Consider the following 22,136-nt stretch of genomic DNA (forward strand, 5'->3'; position numbering starts at 1 on the left):
ATATTTACGTATGTAACGCTGATGTGTATCTGATGTTGGATGTACATATTTATGTTCTTGAACCAACGAGGAAAAAAACGTTACCAGCAGTCCATAAGGTTAACGCCCACTCCAAGGAAGCGGAAGATGGAGTAGCTCTGTTGTTTCTCCTTGCCGTAAACTGTAGGCAAACGTCTGAACTCCATTTCGATGGCACATCTGCAGCAGATCCGCAGACATCATGGATTGTTATGAACTCTGGCAGCAGTGAGGGATAACCCGCCATGTAACGCTAACGCAAGACGGGAATGCTGCACAGAACATTTAACAGACATGTGTTGATTCACGTAAATGGCAGACTGGTAAAGGTAAGGCTTTAATTTTTGACGGATACGATGCTTGTTGATGTTGTGGCTCTCATCAGTTGATGCAAGGCTTTGAACAAAATAGTTACTTAACTACATAACCATCATTGGTCGTAGCAAACTTTAACCATTGGTTGTTATTTCAGACCTACGTTATAATATTGGTCACGTAAATAAAAAGAACCTTTCAGAATTCAGGCGTCATTTGTGGTTTTACTCCTAAAATGTCCATTTAGCTAGATGCAGTAATAGCGTGCCACTGCAGCATCTTATAGTCATGTGTGTGATGTTTTATAGGTCCTTTGTTTATTGTTGTTGTGTAACGGTTGGCACTAGCGGTTTCCTGTTGCCTTAACTGCGCGTGCGTGTGTCTGTTTCCAGCGCCCCCCCCCCCCCCTCAAGGTGCTCCCCAGCCTGTGTGTGTCTCTGCTGCCATGGAGGTGGGCAGCCTCCCCGTGGAGCTGTGGAGGGTTATCTTGGCATATCTTCCGCTCCCTGACCTGGGCCGCTGCTGCCAGGTGTGCCGTGCCTGGAGGGAGCTCATCCTATCCCTAGACAACACCCGCTGGAGACAACTCTGCTTAGGCTGCTCTGAGTGCCGACATCCTAACTGGCCCAGTCAGCCCCACCAGGAGCCCGCGTCCTGGAGAGATGCCCTGAAGCAGCACGCCCTTTCAACCCGCACCTGGACGCAAAATGGGCCAGAGCTCCAGTCCTCTGCCTGTCTCCACTTTTTCCGCCGCCGAAAAGACCGCAGGGTTTGGCATGTGGGGCCTGGATGCGAGTTTGAGACCCTTCGAGGGGCCCTTGGGGTGGTGGGGCCATATGACCGGGTAGTTGTCCATCCTGGGGTGTATGAGGAGCAGGCTGAATTGGTGCTGAAAGTTCCTGTAGAGCTGGTTGGGCTGGGTCAATTGGGTGAGGTGGCTCTTCTGGTGTGTATGGATCAGCAGTGCCCTACTGCCAGGCTGTGTAATCTGGTGTTCATGCCGCCCTGGTTCTCCACTGTGGTCTACAAGGTAAGTAACAGCTTGTCATGATGTTTTTTTGATACAGAAATGTCTCATCCAGAGTTTAAGCACATTGTGGGATGAATGCTGAGGGTTCAGATTTCTGATTAGAATAACCTAGTCTGCTGACCATTATTTTCCTTTCTGTCTTGCTGAATCTGTTTCACTCCAGTCATCTTTCTCTCCTTGCTTTGTTTGCTTCAGACCTCATGGGGTCACGTCCAACTAGATAACTGCAACTTTGAGGGGGCTCAGTTGCAAATCCGTGGCCCGGGATCCTGCCAGGCTCGCTTCTGCTCCTTCTCACAAGGCAGCTCTGCTCACTTGCTGGGCGTTGTCCTCAGTTTGATGGACAGCTGTGACTTCTCGGGAAGTGACACAGCCTCTGTGACTGTTGAAGGTCCTCCAGTGTCCGAAAGGAACTGGGCTTGTAAACACTTGGCTGCCCTGGCCAGGACGTTCCCATCATGTGGCATATCTGGGGGTAATAGCCCTCCCAGAGGTCCTCTGCCTGGCTCCACTGGTGGGCATCAACCTCCATGTTCTAATGTTAAGAGGGAGCTTGTGAGCATAGAAGATTGGCAGAGGAGGAATGGAGTAGACCCAGTGTGTCAGGGCACAGTGATTGACAGCTGGAGTGATGGAGATTGCAGCGAGGGAGAAGAGGAGAATCAAGATGGAGGAGGAATGAACACCAAAAAAACACCCAAATTGGATTACAAAATCCCTTGTGACCATCATGGCCTATCCCATTTGCTCAAGCCCCAGCTAGATGGCTCTTTGCCTCTGGTCTCCTCCCCGGATCCACCATCTTTGGCCCCTGAACCCCTCACCTTTCAGCAGGAACTAGACAGGGACCCAGATGCTCAGATGTTGGCTGCCTCCTCCCTTGGCTGTTTCCTAAGACGCTGCCTCTTCAGGGAAGGGAAGGGTGGCGTGCACGTGTCTAATTACGGACAAGCTCGTCTGGAGGGCAATGTTTTCCGTGGGCTGAACTATGCAGTCCGCTGCATCCAGAACTCAACAGTAAATACATTTATGATTATGTTTTTTAGACTAATCAAACATCTGTTGGATGTAATTAGTTTGATGTCTTTTACAGGCTGCATACCTTTTTGAGTTGTGTATTAAGTTAAGGAAGTCGCTCAGATCATGAGTTATTAAGCAGCAGTTTCCTACTTAACTGTTACCTGAGCTACCTCTCTTTCTCTCTTACCTCCTTCAGATCGTGATGCTGAGAAATGAAGTGTGTGAGTGCCGTGCATCAGGCATTTTCCTTCGCCTCTCTGCTCAGGGCCTCATTGCCGAAAACAATATCCATTCCAATGGGGAGGCGGGGCTGGACATCCGAAAAGGAGCTAACCCCATCATTCTGGTAACCTATGCTGCTCTTTTGAAGTCAAGGAACACACACTAATACTCACATTAGACAACAAAATCTTATAACCAACTTTCGAGCTTGCACACTGTCAAATAACCGATAGCTGATTATTGCAAAAAAAATGATGTGTCCGTATAATAACATGAATGCTGAGTAGACATTTATTATAGAGATCATATGATTCAATTGTAACATTAGTAGGTATGCGTCAAAACAGCTCTTTTTACTGGCTCATGCTTTCATTCATTCCACAGTGCAACAGAATACATAGTGGTTTGCGTTCAGGGGTTGTTGTCCTTGGCAATGGAAAAGGTTCAATTCGAAGCAACCAGATCTATAACAACAAGGAAGCAGGCGTGTATATTCTCTTCAGTGGTAATCCTGTGGTCAGGTAGGTGGGACTCCACAAACATATAACTTCAATATTAATGTGTATACCCTGCTATTCCCATTTTTATCTGTGTTTCTCAAAGGATTCATACTAGCTTTCCCTTCAAATGAAACACTTCTGCTTTTGTATGGCCTGATAATGCAACTGCACAACCACTATGACTACTGCAGTGCAGTGATTTATATTTTGCTGCTATACATAACCTAGCATTTTATAGTAGAAATGGCTGCATAAGCAGACCTGATGCCAGGGGTGCAGTTGCTTACATAATCGATCAAACCTAACCTCGTATTTCTGCATAGACTTCTACATGAGGTCTGAACTCTGCTCCTGTACTCATATTCTCTTGTCGCTTTCTCTAATTTAGTGGGAATCACATCTTCCGGGGCCAGGCAGCAGGGATTGCTATAAATGAGAATGGCAGAGGGATGATAACAGGTGAAAACATTTCACACAAGAAAACCAATTTGGTTTTTCACTTTATATCACATTTAATGTGCCACCAAAAGCAAGTAAAAGCACCATTGTTGGTTATTTTTAAAGCATTTTTATATATTTTAATTATAGAGAATGTCATCAAAGAAAACCAGTGGGGAGGTGTTGACATCCGCAGAGGAGGTGACCCCATCCTGAAGAACAACTACATCTGTTATGGCTACTCAGATGGCGTGGTGGTGGGAGAGAGAGGCCGCGGTCTTATTGAGGGAAACCATGTCTACTGTAAGTATACCCAGCCTGATGATGGCAGCATCATACATGTACCTTGACATAATAGCTCACCTTATTTCTCCTCTCCCTTCAGGTAACAAAGGCTGTGGTGTGTGGGTTATGTCGTCCAGCCTCCCGCAGCTTCTGGGAAACTTCATCACCCATAACTGTATGTACGGGCTGGCAGTTTTCTGCAGGAAAGACCCAGAGAACATGGAGGGCAACTGGCCAGGGCAGGAAGGGATTGTTGGAGAAGCAGGTAGTGGGGAGAGGAGGGGAGTAGAAGGGGAAAGGAGAGAAGGGCAAGAGAACCTAAATGAAGAGGGGGAGCTGTTTGCATGGGAGAATGATCTGGACAGTGAGGACGAGCGCCATTCTGCCCGCCGTTCTATCAGTGTTGCCCTGGTCGAGAGCAACTGCATGAGCTACAATGGAGGTATATATAGAGCTGTTGAACCTAACGTAGTGTCAAGTTTACTCACTTCCTGTCTTTAATGTTCTCTCCATCTTTCTGTTTCTCTGTAGCAGTTGGTCTGTACGTGAAGAGCAGTGAGCCCCTGAATGTTTTTGCTAATCTGGTAAACAGTAACCGTGGCACTGGCATAGCCGTGCTGCAGAGCAGTCAGCTGACCCGACTGGTTACAAACTGCATCCTTGAAAATGGTCGAGGAGGTGTTACGGTGGAGAAGGACTGCAGAGTGGAGCTTCGTGGTAACGGCATCTATAAAAACGGTGGCCATGGTGTCAGTTTCTGTGGTAACGGGCAGATTTTGGAGAATGATGTCGTTGGAAACCGGGGATATGGGATCCAGGTTTTAGGCAGTGCTGACATCAAGGTGAAATGGACTGAGAATTAAACACAGTGTCTTAATGAAATATTTACAGATCACTTATGTACATTCAAATGGTTTTCTAATGTGTGTCTTTAGGTGATGCGCAACCGTGTCCAGCCAGCACAGGGCTGTGGGGTTGCTGTCCTAGGGCCAGTAAAAGGTGTTGTCCATGACAATGTCTTGTTCCAGGGCCACCCTAGCAACAAAAAGGAACTTCTTCTTATGGACGCTGGCAATGAAAACTGTGTGTTGCGCAACAACAGTGTTCTAAGGCATAGTCACAGGTAACTAGGCAACAGAAAGTGCCAAAGATTCACAGAACCACAGATGCAGCTGTCTATATCACCTGAATTTGCAGCTCTTCTTTGCTTAACTGAGCTTTAGAAAGAGTTTAGGCACCTGTTCACTGCTTTGGTTTACCTAAATCCTCATCATAGGGTCATTTTGGGCCAAAGGCAGCGGTTTTCAATTACAAAAGTTCTAAAAACTCCTTCTCAGGACCAAATTGTCCCTGTAAACAACTAGATGCTCAGCGTAGCGAAGCATTTACCAGCTAAAGTTCCCTTCAGGATTTCTTAGATACAAAATCAAAGCTAAAAGAAGTTTAAAATTGGACTAATATTTGCCAGGTAGAAACTGTTTACCAAGTAGTTAACCATATCCTTTAAAAGGTGGCATTGCAATGTTATGTTCAAAATATAATTTCATTAAAGAAAACTATAACTGCTGGTTTATGATCGGCTCTGCTCTGCCTGAAAAAGTCTAATTCACTCCCTACTTTTCATCTCTGCATTTTGTAGCTGTACATCTGCTCCTTCCTGGGTTTTGGAAAACCCTCCACCTCGCCCACTGGCAAGCTCCCCTTCTGGCCTCTCATCCCAATATCCCTCCAGACTTGGAATTTCTATGACGACCAGGATCAGCGCCACTGTGGAAAGTGGTTGCCACAATGGCAGCATGTTCTGCTCCATCCTGTGAAAGCTGGCAAGCACTTAAAAACCAATATGGTCTTGTGTTTGTTGTAAATTTGAGGCACACTGGCCTCCTCAGAGAAGACCTTTTCAAAATTATGCCCTCTTGTTGAGGTGTAGTAAAGGAGCTGTTCTGCATTAAACCACTGAAGGGGCAATCCCCCTACCAGTACATTGAGGTGGCTCAACATTTTATAAATCTGAAAGAAGATTTTTATAATTTTACAATCAAACACCAGTGCACTCATCACATGTAGACTCTTGAAATTAAGCTGGAGTACAACAACTTCAAGCATTGTCATCTTCCAACAGCTGTTTCCATACAAAGCTTAACTTAAGTTCTTTAACATTGATGTTCATGTGCAGATCTGCTGTAGACTTTGTTGGTTTTGTCTGTTTGCTTCTGAGACTCACTGTTTGGGAAGTGCACATTTTTATAAATCCTAGCAGTAGTCAAAAGGTTTCAGAGATGCCAGCTTCAACCATGCTGCAACCATGCTGCAAAGTAAACTTGTGCCTTGTTTGACTTTTTATTCAATCAATGATTGTAGCTAGAGAAAGATGTCATAGTGTGAGTGTTTATGCAAAGATGAAAAAAACAAAGCCAAACTCAAGCTTCTGACTCTTGCACATGGCTGTTTCCTGGTGAGTCTGTGTTTTTGTATCACAGCATTCATGTTTTTCAAGTGTGATCAGCTTTCTTTGACTTGATAAAATTCACTGAGGTGGGACAAGTTTTCACTCTAGATACCGTCAACACGCTGCACAGTGACACAACCACACAGACTGTCCTGGTAAAAGCCAGTTTTAGAAGGAAAAATGATAATCAGTGTGCAATATGTGCCGTCTTAAAATGTGCCTATATGTTTTTACTGTCTACGCTTGATGTTTTCTGTCATCTAGAATTTGTTTACATCTCATTCCTCTGCTTTTTTGTATCTTGCACAGTAAGCAATAAGTAATGATATCATGTACAACTCAAGAGGTCACCACTTTATTTGTCTACAAAATAAACAGTTCTTGTTTGTGACATTTCCAATTATTCTCGTTTCAAAAATCTTCTTGATCTTTAGTGCACTTTCTTGCGTTTCCGTCTCTCCACGAACTGCTCATATTTAACCAGAGGTAGAATAAGAGCAGCCTGCCTGTTAGTGTCTCGCAGCCCATCCTCCAAGGCCTTCCCCCGGGGTACCTTAATTAGAGTCAGTCCCATTGACTTTGCTAATTCAATCATTCTATAAGAAAACACAAAAACATCTGTTACCATAAAACATGCAGAGCACTGTTTATGCACCTCATGCAATGCAGTTATTAAACATATACAGTAACATTAAGTTACATTCAGATTTTATTTAATACCTTACATAAACTGCAGTTTCTTATACAAATGCAGGCTACGCCTTTTTTCCCCTTACCTGACCTCGGTGATTCCCAGGTCAAGGTGGAGTAATGTGAGGTCACAAGTCATGTGACACATGTGCAGCTGCAGGGCCAGGGAGTAAGCTGCTAGTTTGGAACGCATTGATGATGACACGATGTTCTGGACCCTAAAAGAATGTTAAAGATTGTTTTTGAATCAGTGCAACAAGAATGTTCTAGGTGACAGTTTTGTGTTATGAAAACAAAAATACATCTGGGTTTAAAATGGTGCAGCAAGAGTGAAAGAAATCAGTCCCCGCAGATATAAAACATGAAATAAGTTCCATCATACCTGCCGTTGTTGAAAGTCTCCACAGTGAATGTTCTAAACAGTTTGCTCTGAATGTTGCGAGGACAGCCTTTCTCCTGCCCAACTGTATATGTAAACAGAAGTAACAATTAGTTTGTGAACCAGAGACATGCGTAGGATCACTTATAACTCATCTCTGAAGAAGGCAAAAATAACTCACACTTGCGGGTGATGCTCCTCTGCCGAGCCAGATTGAGGAGCATAGAAAGATAAAAGGCACATCGAGATATTTTATCTCTGGCTTCACCCAAAGATGGCATGTTCTCCAGGTGCTTAACAACACACAAGCACCTTAAATTCAAAAGAGAAAGCAAACAAGTGTTAGAATGCAAGTAACTAGACTGAACTTCAAAAATAAGTAATCAAGCCTGTGCCCTGCATCCCCTACCCTCCATCGTCTTTCATCTTCTTCAGCTCCTCAGGGGTAAGTGCTGCCATCTTGGATCCAGCCTGCTCCAAAGACACAAACTCTACTGGACTCAGGACTGTGGAAATCAATTAAGGAAGACCCAAAAAAACAAACAAATTCAGCTGCAGCTTGTACCTCCAACTATATTATCTGTCCGACCATCTACAATTCTTGCATTCTTTTGTTGACACAGAATAAAGGATACGATCGTCAAATCTGTAGACATCCTCAGGTCTGTCAGCATCTGCATAGCAAGGAGGCACGTGGAGAGCCAGGTCTCCCTGGGCCTCTGTCTCAGCCACTTCGTGTTGGAGAGCTGGGTGGAAAAGAAAAAAGATGAAAAAAATATGATATTGAAAAGGAACAGAAGACTACTCAAGCAACAAGATCATTAGGGTTATCAAACCTTATTTTCTGTTTTAACGAACATGTCTTTGAGATCTCTTCATGATCAAATGACTAGATTATGATTTGATGATACTGCTGACCTCCATATTCATGACTCCGTGGAGCTTACCTTCCAGACCCTTCTGCTCAATCACAGTGTTGGCAGCCTTGGCCACAGCTTGATGCAGAGTATCACTGCCCACCTGATTCAGCCTGCGGGAGCTCAGAGCTCTCTTCTGTTTGTTGGTGCCAAAGGCCTCTATTAAAGAGTCAACCTTGAAAGAAATGAAACATAAGATTATTACATAAAGTTAATGCTTTTTTAAGTGTATTCTACCATGATCTATTATTCCAGAATGTTAAAACATCTCTGTACCTTGTCTCTGTAGGTCTGAGCAGTGTCCTGGGATTTTGCAGCCTCTTCCATCTCTCCTGGTATAACAGGTTGCATGTTGAAGAGCTCTGCACTGTGCACCTCCATTTGCATAGTCTCCCTGTTTAACACTCCTACATAATATCTGAAAACACACCCAAGCATAACACTTTTTACTTGTCTTCACACTTGCCAATGTGACACACAATATAGGTTTCAAAGGATGTATTGTCATATGCACAGTAACTACAGCGATATATGACATTAACATACCTGCAAAGGTTGTTGCATTTCAAAGAACCCGCTCCAAAATTATTTCCAACATAGGACAGTCTGTCTGATTCGGCAGCCTAGACAGGAAAAAAAGCAAGTCATTAGAGAACTTCAAGCAGGACTAAGTAAACAAAAACATAGTATTGAGGTTGAGAGCAAGTCCTTCATCTTTCTGACCGTTATCCGCCTGCTCTTTTTCCTGGGGTTACTCTCATCTGCGTTCTTATACATCGTGAAACCCAGATGGTCTGCATTTTGGACGATGCCGTTAGAAAAGCGAACTATGAGACGGAAAAACATAACAAGGACCTTGTCAAGACATGTGTTTTATAGCATCATAACACATTCAAAAAACATGTGTTCCTCTGGTTACTACAGTGAAATGTAACTTCATACACGCCTTTGCCGTCACTGTAGCAAACACAACACTACATTTAACGAGTAGCCCTGGTGCTAGCACCCACGTGTGCGATAGAAACGCGTATTTTGAAGTAGAGACGATAAGCACAAACCAACATTTATTGGCACGGTTATAACTAGAATATTCTTCTAACTTGATTCAACAACCAACAAATATCGGATAGTTACCAATAACAGCTTTGTCGGAATCTCTTTCCTCTTCACAACACACCACCGAGCAGGAGGCAGCCATAGTTGTTGACATGAGTCTGATGCGGTTTAACGCAAGAGGGTTCACTCCGTTTTACTTCCGTGTTCTCCAAGAACCTCGTTCAGCCCAAAGTATGTGTAGTAAAACAACAACAACTTTTACCAGAAGCAACATTGAAGTTATGAACACAAGTAATTCCGTTAATTATTTGTATTTTTAAATGATGTAATGTACAGTATTATGAGCCATTGTGCATTATCAGTACTTTTGTAATTGTACGTACTGCCTTAATTGTAAAACAATACTCCCAGACTGTTCAATTGCACTGTTTACATCAGGAACATATTTCAGTACTTCTTCCAGCCCTACTGAACCCCATAGGTAAGGACAAAATGAGCAGATATTTTGAAATCATAGGGTAAACGATTTACCATTTTGACACTGTCTATAATCTTTGGACACGCAGGCTTTGAGGCTGCAACAGCGACACCCTGTGGTAAAACGTATATCTGCACCTCTTCACCTCGACGAGGTCATGGGCAGTACAGCGCCACCCTGTGAGTCTGGTTGGTAAAATCAGTCTGTGTGCATTACATTATTAAAAAATATAACTAGCATGTTGGACCCGCATAGTGATTGACAGTCAGTGTACTCATTACCTGCTGTTTTATTGCCTGACTGTCCCTGGGTGAATGACAGTGTTAGCCGGGTCCAGCTGCACCAGACACACGGTCAGAGAGAGTCCGCACATCACTGGCTGCTTTCGCCTCTTCAGCTAAGCCATTCAAAGCGAGGAAACTGTGTGACCGCAGGGGGGGTGGGATGTAGCAGCATAAATGCCTCCCAGCTAACGGTATTTGATGGAGAAAAAGCTGCTTCGATACAAACAAGCGGTCCAGCCTGGTGACCGTATGCTACTGCTTCTGTTGTAGCTAGCAGGCAATTTGCTGGTCAGCTGCCAGCTAACTTTAGCCTTGTGTTTTTTTCTCGCCAGGGCCTCTTGTTTCAGCTTCTTGTTAACGTTTCTTACGCTTCGGGGAATTCAAGGTAATGTTAGTTAACTTTCATGTCTGTCTTAGCTCACCGTCATAACATTAGCTAATGATATGATAGTGTAGCTAGTAACTTTAATCAACGTTAGCTAATTACAGTACTATTTACACTCCTAGGCTATGCTCTGTAACGTTAGCTGCTGTGTTGTCATTGTGTTTGTCACTTTAACCTCACACCATAAGCACCCGTGAACAGCAACACTTGCTAAAGTACAAGTTGGTATGCATTTTGATTAACTGCAAGGATATATAACTGTTCACTGTTAAACATTTCCCTCAGTGCACGTTAATTAACACCCTCATTGGAATAGCTGTAGGCCCTCTCTATCTACCAAGACCACAAAATAACGCATCAGTTTTTTGCTTTTTTATTAGTGTCCTAAAAACTTTATCATCACTTTCTCAAACAAAGCTGGCAGAATCTGTCCCCCCTTTTCTTCCATCCGTCCTGTATATCAGCAACTATCATAAACGCCCCCTAAATTACAACCCTTTTTCATTATCAGTTCATTTGTGGATAGTACCGGAATAATCAGACTGAGGGGGAAAAAGCTCAGATTTGTTAAGCTAGATGTGATTTTTTGCAACATTTTAAAACTAATGTTCAGTTAACTACAGATGTTGGCAGCGATTGTTTTGCATTTTTTAGTCGCCTAAAGATTCAAATAATTAGAATAATTGCTGTAAATGTTATGTTGATTGACTAATGTTGCAGATCACAAGACATGATTTTTCCTCTCCCAGTTCCTCTATTTTCAACCTCTGCCTGCCTCTGTCTTTAGGGCCATGGATTTCCCAGGTCACTTTGATCAGATCTTCCAGCAGCTCAACTACCAGCGTGTCCACGGTCAGCTGTGTGACTGTGTCATCGTGGTGGGCAGCAGACACTTCAAGGCCCACCGCTCTGTGCTGGCAGCCTGCAGCACCCACTTCAGAGCCCTGTTTACAGTGGCAGAGGGAGATGCAAGCATGAACATGATCCAGCTGGACAGCGAGGTTAGAATCTTAATGCATTGTGTTAAAGAAGGCATTAAGTACATTTATATTTGTACTGTTGAGAATGGAGGGTGATTCTAATCCATAATGGGAGTTGATGAGCTTTAGATTCTAAAAACAAGAATAGTCAGTCTGCAAACTCTGTTTCTGCCACTGTTTTGAAGCAGAGATCGAGTAACTTCCTGTGTACTTGCAGGTGGTGACAGCTGAAGCTTTCGCTGCTCTGGTGGACATGATGTACACCTCAACGCTGATGTTAGGGGAGAGCAACGTCATGGATATCCTGCTTGCAGCCTCACATCTGCACCTCAACAATGTAGTAAAGGCCTGCAAACACTACCTGACCACACGTACTCTGCCCATGTCCCCCACATCTGACAGACTTGCCCATCACCACCCTCAGCAGGAGCAGCAGAGGCACAGGCAGCAGCAGCAGCAGCAGGTAGCAGATTTAGCAGCTAATGCTAACCTTGCAAACGCTGCCACGTCAAAGTTGCAGCGCTCTTTCCTCCTGCAGCAGCTTGGGCTGAGCTTAGTAAGCTCTGCTTTGGGTGGGATGGAAGAGGACGGAGTTGGAAATGGAGTTGGCAGTAGAGTGGTTGATCAGAGGGCCTCCTTCCCTATCCGACGCTTCCACAAACGCAAGCCCTCCATGGCCCTGGGCCTGTCAGAGGAGAGACCCAGGCAGAGGCAGCGTCCCTCTGCGCCTAACCTGGGGTTGTTAGGAGCAGAAGCTATGAACACAGAGCGAGAAGACGGAGGACTTCTCTCCCCGGACTCCCACAAGATGGGGGACGAATCAAAATTGGATGGGGCAATGACTGGCCTAGTAGGGGTGTCCCAAGATGATCCACAAATGCCCAGCCAGTCGGACAGTGGACATTGTGAGGGGGAGGGGAAAATGCAGGGAGGGGTAAGGAAGGAGGAGGACATGGAAGACCAGGAGCATCAGAACAACCGAGCAGGGGTGAAGATCAAATCAGGGACCGAGGAGGAGGAGGAAGCAGAAGAAAGGGAACAGAAGGTAAGTGTTGACTTGATTTGTAGTTACTATTATTAGGCCTAATGCAACAACATTTTTATATTTATATCCTAAATCTTGTTTGTTGCTTGCATTTTGTTTCAATTCAGATTCACCAATCTTTTAAACACACACACACACACACACATAAATTCCCTTTTTCGCCCTTTGAAGTGGAACATATTTGTGAAATCTTATAACATAATACAGCGGGTAAAATAAGTATTGAAAACGTCACCATTTTTTTCAGTAAATATATTTCTAAAAGTGCTATTGACATGAAATGTTCATCAGATGTCGGTAACAACCTTTGCAATCCACACATGCAAAGAAATCAAACCATCAATGTCCATAAATTAAGTTATGTGTATTAAAATGGAATGGCACAGGAAAAAAGTATTGAACACATGAAGAAAGGGAGGTGCAAAAAGGCATGGAAAGCCAAGACACCAGCTGAAATATATCAGTAATGAGAAAGCAATCCTGCCCCTTGTCAGTGCAATTTGCAATTCAGCTGGTGCAGTCCCAACTGATGGCCTAAAAAAAGGTCTCTCATTACGAAGGTGTCACACAAGAAAGATCTCATGATGGGTAAAACCAATGAGCTCCCTCAAGACCTTTGCAACCTTATTCTTGCAAAACATGCTGATGGCATTGGTTACAGAAGGATTTCTAGACTTCTGAATGTTCCAGTGAGCACTGTTGGGGCCATAATATGGAAGTGAAAAGAACATCATTTCACCATAAACCAGCCACGACCAGGTGCTCCTCGCAATGTTTCTGACAGAGGAGTTAAAATAATTATCAGAAGAGTTTTCCAAGAGCAAAGGACCACTTGTGGAGACCTTCAGAAAGACCTGGAATTAGCAGGTACAATTGTTTTTAAAAAAACAATAAGTAATGCACTCAACCACCATGGCCTGTGCACGCTCACCATGCAAGACTCCATTGCTGAAGAAAAAGCATGTTGAAGCTCGTTTAAAGTTTGCTGCACAACATTTAGACAAGCCTGTGAAATACTAGGAGAATATAGTCTGCTCAGATGAGTCCAAAATTGAACTCTTTGGATGCCATAACACACACCATGTTTGGAGGTCAAATGGCACTGCACATCACCCCAGAAACACCATACCAACAGTGAAGTTTGGAGGTGGGTACATCAGGGTGTGGGGCTGTTTTTCAGCATACAGCACTGGCAAACTTCATATAATTGAAGGAAGGATGAATGGAAAAAATTCCAGAGACATTGTTGATAAAAATCTACCAGGATGATGAAGATGAAACGAGGGTGGACATTTCAGTAAGACAATGATCCCAAACACACAGCCAAGGAAACTCTCAATTGGTTTCAAAGAAAGAAAATAAAGCTGCCAGAATGGCCCAGCCAATCACCTGACTTGAATCCAATTGAAAATCTATGGAAAGAATTAAAGATCAGAGTTCATAGAAGAGGCCCACGGAGCCTTCAAGACTTGAAGACTGTTTGCTTAGAAAAATGGGCCAAAATCACACCTGAACAATGCATGCGACTAGTTTCTCCATACAGGAGGCGTCTTAAAGCTGTCATTACCGACAAAGGCTTTTGTACGAAGTATTAAATACATTTCAGTAAGCGTGTTCAAAACTTTTTCCCTGTGTCATTCTATTTTAATACACATAACTTAATTTATGGACATCTATGGTTTGATTTCTTTCTGCATGTGTGGATTGCATGGGTTGTTACCGACATCTGATGAAAATTTCATGTCAATAGCACCTTTTAGAAATATATTTATTGACAAAAAAGGTGACGTGTTCAATAGTTATTTTACCCGCTGTAGATACATTTCTATATCTAAGGATGCATACTACCCAGGAGTAATGGCATATCTTCAGTTTCTGCTCTTTGAAATCAACAGAAAGAGTCGTTGGTCTTAAAGGGGGACTGAAAACAAGTTAGAATAAAATATAGTGTTTGGAAACACTATATATGAGCGTCAGGCTCCCTGATCCGCCTGTCGGGGGCTCTTTTCACCATAATGACCGCCTCGCTGCACATTATCCTGCTTATTACACGGCCAGATATTAAACAAACAAAAGACTCGACTCCAAATATGAATTGAAATTAATTTATGGACTCAAAAACGATCATATTTCTTCCGCTAGCAAAAAAAAACATTTTCCACTATTTTCTGTAACTGTTTCAGTCTGTTCACATTCTGAACCACTAACAAGTCCTTAAACACGGCAGAGCCCAGACCCTGTTTCTGTTAGTGTTTACTTCCTGTCTGTCTTCTTCTTTTTGGGATTTATCTGACGTACAGCGCTCCGTATTTTTACATCTTTTCCTTTCTCTTTCTTGATCCTCCTTAACAACAGTCAATAAGTCCTTGACAGCAGTCTGAACTACTGGATTAACAACGTGTCACATTTTCTGAATCGACCAATCAGAATCGAGTATTCTACTAAGCCATGTAATATTAATACATGTTGCTTGTCTAGCGTGAAGTAGATCAGATGACAGGTTCTCGAGGATTATCAAAGGACAAACATACAGACAGAGACTCCTTTCATTTTAGTTGAATATTTAGTCAACAGTGAATGTGAAAAGCTTTCTTAAATCACTCTAACAGACATTGTACAGGTGTATAAGCAAAGCACGCTTCTCTAGTTCAGCTGCTGTCTAAATGATGTCACTCTGCTTTGGCCTGTGATGAAAGTCTTCTTTTACTTCACATAGGTGCTGGTAAAACAGGAACCGCTAAGTTCTCCGGAGCCAACTGATGAAACCAGCGACGTGCCATCACAGGCCGAGCCCGGAGGCCAGGGGGAGAAGGCGGAGCTGAGCCCAGAGAGCAGTGACCGCAGCTTCACCTCTGAACCCCTAACCAGCTCTGACTCGCTGCTCCTCAAGAGCAGCATGGGAGGAGGCAACGGAGTGGGAGGAGATTTTGGGTGTAGTAGTGGACTGGGTGGAAAACCTGGTTTTAGTATTTCTAGCTTCCTCAGCCCTAAAGTTTTTGGAAGTGCCGGGTCGGGGTTGGTTTCTGGAGAGGATGACCTCCCCAACACAACAACTGGCGATGCAGTAGCACATCACTTCCTGCTCAGACAGGAGGCAGCTGGGCCATCTGGCTCCACTTCTTCCTCCCTTCTGAAGGCCGGACCGCTCGGTGGAGAAAGTCGCAACGGTTTTGGAGACAACCTACAGGCCGATTCTCTATTCCTCCGTCCGCTGCATGATGGGTTAGGGGCCCCTAGAGGAAGTGCTAATGGGGGGCGTGGAGGGATGGATCCCTTTGGTTTGGACTTCCAGCGCTCTAGTCTAGGGCTTCACTCCCTGGGGCGACCGTCCAGAGGAGCAGGGGGGGCTTGTACCACTGCACAAAATTATCCAGGCTACAGACGTATCGCTCCGAAGATGTCCAGCGGTATGGGAGGAGAAGAAGGAGTAGGTGGTGTTCTCCAGGATGCTGCCTCTTCCTCCTCAAGTCTGGCAAGTCCTCTGCTTTTAAATGAGAGCGGGGGATATGAGATGAATAATGGAAGACCCACCTCCCTCCCCCCGCATCTGACCCGAGCTTCAGCAGACGTCCTGTCAAAGTGCAAGAAGGCTCTGTCAGAGCATAATGTCTTGGTGGTGGAGGGAGCGCGGAAATACGCCTGTAAAATCTGCTGCAAAACCTTCCTCACCTTGACGGACTGCAAGAAGCATATCCGTGTGCACACAGGAGAGAAACCCTACGCATGTCTCAAGTGTGGGAAGCGCTTCAGCCAGTCGTCCCACCTTTACAAGCATTGCAAGACCACCTGTCTGCGCTGGCAGAACAGTAACATGTCCAATGCCCTGCTGTAGGACTGAGGCCACTGCTTCCAAAGGGAGCCAGGCGACAATAATGGGCCACATTTTAAGACTCCATAATGGTGAGATTTTTCTGATGTTGCGAAAGAACTGCAAGAAAGGAGAAACCAACACTGTTCCGTGGGTTTATGTACTTATATAGACTGTAAAAAGACCAGAGGGACATGCAAAGGTGCCACATTTATTGCCGTGGTTGCCTCGTAGAAAACATAGATGGACAATATACTCCCCTGTAATCGTGAGGATTTTCAGTGTCAGTAAATGCAGCCCATGACATTATTTTTATGTTTTATTTAGCGTATTATCTCCTGAACTAAGAATCATATCTACATTAGGAGCCGGTCTCTTTGACTGAATTCAGTATGATGCATTGTCATGTTACTAGAAATGCTGAGAACGCTCAAACCAGAGTTGGTTCGGCGAGAGTACCCCTTGTGTGTTATGTTGAAGTGGCAGCTTGCATTAGATGGCGCAAACACACTAGTTGGAAAACAAAGAACAGGAGTAGGCTGAGTGGTTGCAGGGGTGCTGTCTAACCATATTGTGTTCTGAGATGATTGGAAACCTATCTTTTGACAAATGGAAAATGTTACTCGTTAAGCAAGGGAGCGTGAATCCTTGTTGTCAAAGTAGCAACACAAAATCGTAATGGTCTGCAATCTCAATACTAGATGCCTCTAAATCAGACACAGTGGTCTGTGCAATTTGGATATGTTGAGGTGACTCCTTAATGCTGAACATGCATTTGAAGCAGTGAGCAAATCCTCCTTCACTGGTCTTTGCACCTTCTTTTGTGTTATGATGTGCAAGAGTTGGACTTTTGTTGACATTTTAAATGGTGTAAAATCTGGCATTTACTGACTGGGAATGACCACAAGACTTTGGGCTTACCGTCCACACATCAGGCAAGGTTCCATGGACGCTGTTGTTCTTCTGTTTGCAGTTTGTGTGTTTATAAAAAGGGTAATGAAGTTGTGCTGAGAGGCAGAGCCGTCTGATGAGTCCAGCACGTGTTGAAAAGGGCTTGAGAAATGTAAATATTGCACTTTTGTTATGGGTTTCCTCCTTTTCCTCTCGAGGGGAGGAAAAGAAGATTTCAAATACTGTGTTTAAGCTTGCTACTGTAACATATACGTGCTCTGTACATGTGTCTTTTTACATCTAATGTTCCATCTGTACAAAAGCACTTAGACAAATCGTTCATTTCTTATAACTAATATGTTAACTGGAATGTGGATTTATGTGAAAACAAAGCTGTATGGAGACTGTCCAACTCCACCAGCTCTCGTGGGCTTGTTCTCCTTTACACCACCATCGGGATATGAAAAGCAATGCTCAGAAATGAACTTTAAATGTTCCTCTGTTATTTGTTTTATGTTCATTTCAGGAGGTTTAGCTGATTTTTAATGTCAACCTGTAACTTGATAAATTATGGTTTAGTGTGAAATTGAAAAAGAAAGGAATCCAATGTTTTTTTCTCCATAACCCCAGTTTCAAATGCCTGGCTTCCTGTGGGCTCTAAATGAGAGAGGCCTTTTTGGTAAACAGTTAATTGAAATCAGTGTTATTGCTGTGTTGTAGAGTTCTGTTGAAGTGAACCAAAATGAAATGAAAACATGTTTGCCTTTTTTGTATACTTTTTTTGCTTACTGTATTGTGTTTCCTACACTGTCATTGCTTAAATTTGCTAGTCAGCACCTTATCTTACTGTACAGTCAATACACTGTTATCCCGTACAAAATGACAACTCTATTTGGCATTCATGTTGAAAGATTACCTTGTTTTAATTCAGAGATGAATTGCCTGCAAGTATGTTTCTCACTGTACACACAAGCTGACCTACCATCCACCCTGTAAATGTGGACATGAATAACAGCAACGTCCTTGTAGCTTGGAAACAGAATTTAAAATAATCCCTGAAGGTTAGAAGGTCTCTAATCTTTTTCTGTGTTGCTTACTCACATTCAGACTCCTGCATTCTGTAAGGATGGGCTCCTAAGAATGCAGATTTGTAAAGGGTGAAGGAAAGATGTAGTCCACCAAAACGACTTCCACACAGTTGCCAGTTAAGGGTTATTATGGTGCTGACTTCTTTAGCTGCTGCATAAACAATGAAAATGACTCTCTAAAAAATGCACTGGTTGTACAAAAATACCAAAATGTTCAAATACATAAAAAGGCCTAAATTGTTAATAAACGTCACTGCCTTATGCCCTCTAGCTTGAAAAGCTGGGCTTTTGTTGATATGCCAAATTTGATGTATTTCTGTGTTTTTTTCTAAATACCTAACAGTGTAACCATGAGAGGATTAAATGTTTGTCTCTTTACTGTTGAAACCTATGAAGAATGTACAGTATGTTCAGTTGTTGTATAGGCTGAATAAAAAACAAACAATGAAATTCAGTTTTGTTGCACTCGAAATTTATATGTATAAGCTGACAGCAAAAAGGAGAAGATCGAGTTTAATATTACTTTACATGTTCAGTTGAATAAAGATTTAAACATTGGCAAATAAAGGAGCATACAATTACAAACTTAAAGTTGTGGTTGAATCTTAATAATTAAGCACATGAGTTAAACTAATGGTCAAGAATGTGTGGACTTAGTTTCTTATCACAGTTTGAGTTCTTTGATCATGGGCTCGCCCCGCAGACCCAGGAGGAGGTTGTTCGCTGCCAGGGCGGACATGTTGTTACGGGTGTAATAGGAGGCACTAGCAATATGTGGGAGAATCACTGTGGGAGGAGTCAGAAAACAAATGATAGACAGTCAGAATGGAGCTTGGTGATGATAAGTTGGTAAGTTTAAACCAACTATTTTTAAGGCTGTTAAAGCACTAATAAGTGAAAGACTCACCGCAGTTTTTGAGGGTGAACAGTGGGTGGCTGGTGGGCAGGGGCTCAGGAACCGTAACATCTAACCCCGCTCCTGCTATCTGCCCAGTGGACAGAGCCTCATACAGGTCTTCCTGGTTCACCACACCACCTCTGACAGAACATAGAAACCATATTTATAAGAAGACAGGGAAAGCACAGATAATGTACTCTGGGTCAGATTAGGGAAGAAAAATGGGTTCAGTGTTTTATTACACAGCATGGTGCATATGTTATTCAACGGGCCGCAAACAGGAAAGGATATAAGAATAATTTTCTGAGGCTTAGCTTAGGATAAGGTTACCTGCTTGTGTTGATAAAGATGGAAGTGTTTTTCATCTTGGAGAAGAGGTCTTTGTTGCAGATCTCCTTTGTTTCCGGCGTTAAAGCACAGCACACAGACAGGAAATCTGATTGCTTGGCCAGCTCGTCAAAAGAAACTAGACCCAGGGAAAGTACCATTGGTGTTATTAAAATAAAATCCTAGATTCAAAGTGTCATTGCATCTAATTTCATGAATTAAAACGACAGGCCTAATGAGTATTTCTGATATCAGCATGTGAGAAGTCTCTTAGACTAGTCAGCGCAGTAATTGAAGCCTTCACAATCCGACTTTGTGAGCCATGAAAGGCGCCTAAAACTAAATGTATTATTATTATTATTGTTTATAATGTAGCAAGATAAAATGCTGGGATACGAGATTTTTGTAGCCAAAAAATGCTTACCATATTCTGCATTGATGACACTGGCCAGCTCAGGCCTCGGGGCCACGTCTGTGTAGATGAACTTCTTTACTTTGAAAGGTGCCAGACGCTCGGCGATAGCCACACCTAAGTGCACAAATGGCATTTATGCAGATGGGGGTTTGATGACAAAATGATTGTGTGTGGAGTTTTATATACTGCATGCTCACCAATCCTCCCCAGGCCCAGGATACCAACAGTGCTGTGGGCCAGCTCGTGTCCACACAGCCACAGAGTTCTCCATGTGCCCCAGCCACCACTGACACAAGAGAGAGAGACTTTGACCTCTGACCCAAGAAAAAGTTTTGTAGATGTATAGATGGGTAGATTTGGGGTGTGTGAGTATGAATGCAACATTACGTCTTGGCTTCATGTGTGGCCTCTATGAGCCTCCTGGAGGTGGTGAGCAGAAGAGCCACCGTCAGTTCAGCCACTGAGTCTGTCAGAACATCAGGGGTGTAACCCACACGGATCCCTCTGGGCAAAGGGCAAAACACACGAACAGCACACACAATGTTAGACACATATGTCACCAGGGGTTGGCACACACAAGTTAACAAACAAATAAACATTTGATTTGAAAGTGTTTTACCTTTGGTGTTAACTTGAATGGAAAAAAAGATATTGAATTAAACTAAATGTAGGCCCCATCTTTACAAACTGTCTCACACATCTAAAAGTTTCAAACAAATCTTATTTATCTTGAACTATGCTCACTACTTCCCGACACATGCACCAATACTTGCACTGAAGTAGTATTGTCAAATGCAGCCTCAAGATACTTTAAAGAAGAAGTGAGAAGAGAAGAATCACCTTTTTTTCAGCTCCTCTAAGGAGAGATGGTCAAAACCCACTGACATAGTACTGAGAACCTTCAGGTTTGGACCTGCAAGAGCACATCATTCCTTTACACAGATGAAGCCATGTAAACATCTGTTTAATTGTGTTCAGACTGGCCTCAGACCTGCAGCATCCAACAACTCTGCATCGATCTTCTCCGTCAGCACGCAGACCAGACCATCAACTCCTTTGACCTTCTGAAGCAGCTCCTTCCTTGGCACGGGAACATCATCGGAGTCCCACAGCTCAAACTGCACCCTGGGAAAACAGAAACCATGACTGATGATACAAATCAAATCAATGTTCCTTGTTTGTTTTTTAAAATCATTACTTTGCTGAAGCTTCAGTTAGAGTTCTTAAGCTATATCACATATACTGTAAGGAATATTGGCACATTTCTTCAACTCTGCTGCAAGGGAATACCCTTCATGCTACCAGTCTTATCTGACTAACCTTAAGTCAAACATTAGCAGTCCTGTTTACTCAAAGTAAATGATGAACTTTAGAAAGCAGACCATTGAAAACAAGAATCACAGTCGAATCAGCTACAATACACAATTAATTGATCATATGCAAGATTCTATAATAAAACCACTGATTTACAGTGGAATAACAGGTCACCAATACTCACTGTCCAGATTCACTGAGGATCTTCAGGCCCTCAGGCGGGATCTGTCGGGTGATATACACCCGTGGCAGAGTTGACATCTCCCTCTGCATGTTGCTTGTTAGACCCCCAGCCATATTCAAAGGAGTAACTGCAATCTGCTGGAGCCGACGCAGGGCCATACGACTGCACCACATTGCAAGATGAGAGTGAATCTTTGGGCAGGTGTCTGAGAGATGACAGTGGTGCTTTGGAGGGCAGAGCCTGTAGTGTGCATGATTTTGGCTCTAGTTCAGGGGGAGGTCCCTGTCTGTGTATTTGACCAATATGATAAGAGGGAGGGTTTCTCTAAAGTCTGAAGTTGAGGAATACTGTCTGTCACAAACTAAACACAAAATAATCGAGTCAGATCTTTCAACTGATTCTGGTTTAAGTGGAAATAGGTAATTTCACTTCAGGCTTAACATAATTTAAAACACAGATTTAAAAATAAAAATGTCCCTCTTACTTCCAACCCAAACACACACATTTAACAGACACAACATGCACATTTACAAACACAGTATATTAAATAGCATAGACTTGTTTCTTTAAATCATCCCCCAGAATGGGAGTCAGTAGGATGTAAATGGTTCACTCTGCTACCGACCTTTGATTCTTTGAACAGTAGAGGACCAAACGCTGCTATTTATTTTTAGTTCTGTCTCTCGAGCTGAGATAGCTTTGGCATTTTGTCTTTACTTT

General features: G+C 43.2%; 4 protein-coding genes across 6 annotated transcripts; 2 read left to right on the top strand and 2 right to left on the bottom strand.

Moving 5' to 3' along the window:
* The first annotated feature begins 732 nt into the window (after positions 1 to 732).
* fbxo10 (F-box protein 10) lies at positions 733 to 6,680 on the top strand. Its single transcript, XM_063883059.1, has 10 exons — positions 733 to 1,363; positions 1,559 to 2,380; positions 2,580 to 2,729; positions 2,990 to 3,126; positions 3,494 to 3,564; positions 3,694 to 3,846; positions 3,929 to 4,270; positions 4,360 to 4,670; positions 4,764 to 4,951; positions 5,468 to 6,680. Exons 1-10 carry the CDS (start codon positions 779 to 781, stop codon positions 5,643 to 5,645), a joined length of 2,937 nt encoding a protein of 978 aa, XP_063739129.1. The 5' UTR covers positions 733 to 778; the 3' UTR covers positions 5,646 to 6,680.
* On the bottom strand, positions 6,617 to 10,316 carry polr1e (RNA polymerase I subunit E). 2 transcript variants are annotated; one of them, XM_063883063.1, is made up of 11 exons: positions 10,079 to 10,316; positions 8,987 to 9,090; positions 8,810 to 8,886; positions 8,540 to 8,681; positions 8,294 to 8,438; positions 7,982 to 8,092; positions 7,756 to 7,852; positions 7,528 to 7,658; positions 7,350 to 7,431; positions 7,054 to 7,185; positions 6,617 to 6,873 (listed from the first exon to the last, which is right to left on the bottom strand). In XM_063883063.1, exons 2-11 carry the CDS (start codon positions 9,038 to 9,040, stop codon positions 6,708 to 6,710), a joined length of 1,137 nt encoding a protein of 378 aa, XP_063739133.1. In that variant the 5' UTR covers positions 9,041 to 9,090; positions 10,079 to 10,316; the 3' UTR covers positions 6,617 to 6,707. The 2 variants fall into 2 exon arrangements, with proteins under 2 accessions (XP_063739133.1, XP_063739132.1); XM_063883062.1 differs by lacking the exon at positions 10,079 to 10,316 and adding an exon at positions 9,398 to 9,849.
* On the top strand, positions 9,713 to 18,732 carry LOC134864237 (zinc finger and BTB domain-containing protein 5). 2 transcript variants are annotated; one of them, XM_063883060.1, is made up of 6 exons: positions 9,713 to 9,800; positions 9,886 to 10,272; positions 10,414 to 10,466; positions 11,254 to 11,467; positions 11,664 to 12,491; positions 15,208 to 18,732. In XM_063883060.1, the coding sequence occupies exons 4-6, from the start codon at positions 11,258 to 11,260 to the stop codon at positions 16,321 to 16,323; spliced, it is 2,154 nt and encodes a 717-aa protein (XP_063739130.1). In that variant the 5' UTR covers positions 9,713 to 9,800; positions 9,886 to 10,272; positions 10,414 to 10,466; positions 11,254 to 11,257; the 3' UTR covers positions 16,324 to 18,732. The 2 variants fall into 2 exon arrangements, with proteins under 2 accessions (XP_063739130.1, XP_063739131.1); XM_063883061.1 differs by lacking the exon at positions 10,414 to 10,466 and having other exon boundaries at positions 9,886 to 9,985.
* grhprb (glyoxylate reductase/hydroxypyruvate reductase b) lies at positions 18,729 to 21,649 on the bottom strand. The gene is made up of 9 exons (XM_063883064.1): positions 21,417 to 21,649; positions 20,910 to 21,043; positions 20,759 to 20,831; positions 20,306 to 20,422; positions 20,116 to 20,204; positions 19,928 to 20,032; positions 19,507 to 19,642; positions 19,186 to 19,316; positions 18,729 to 19,064 (listed from the first exon to the last, which is right to left on the bottom strand). The coding sequence occupies exons 1-9, from the start codon at positions 21,587 to 21,589 to the stop codon at positions 18,943 to 18,945; spliced, it is 1,080 nt and encodes a 359-aa protein (XP_063739134.1). The 5' UTR covers positions 21,590 to 21,649; the 3' UTR covers positions 18,729 to 18,942.
* Positions 21,650 to 22,136: the final 487 nt, after the last annotated feature.

This window comes from Eleginops maclovinus, chromosome 5 (genome assembly GCF_036324505.1).
Source record: "Eleginops maclovinus isolate JMC-PN-2008 ecotype Puerto Natales chromosome 5, JC_Emac_rtc_rv5, whole genome shotgun sequence".
Classification (NCBI taxonomy): Eukaryota; Metazoa; Chordata; class Actinopteri; order Perciformes; family Eleginopidae; genus Eleginops; species Eleginops maclovinus.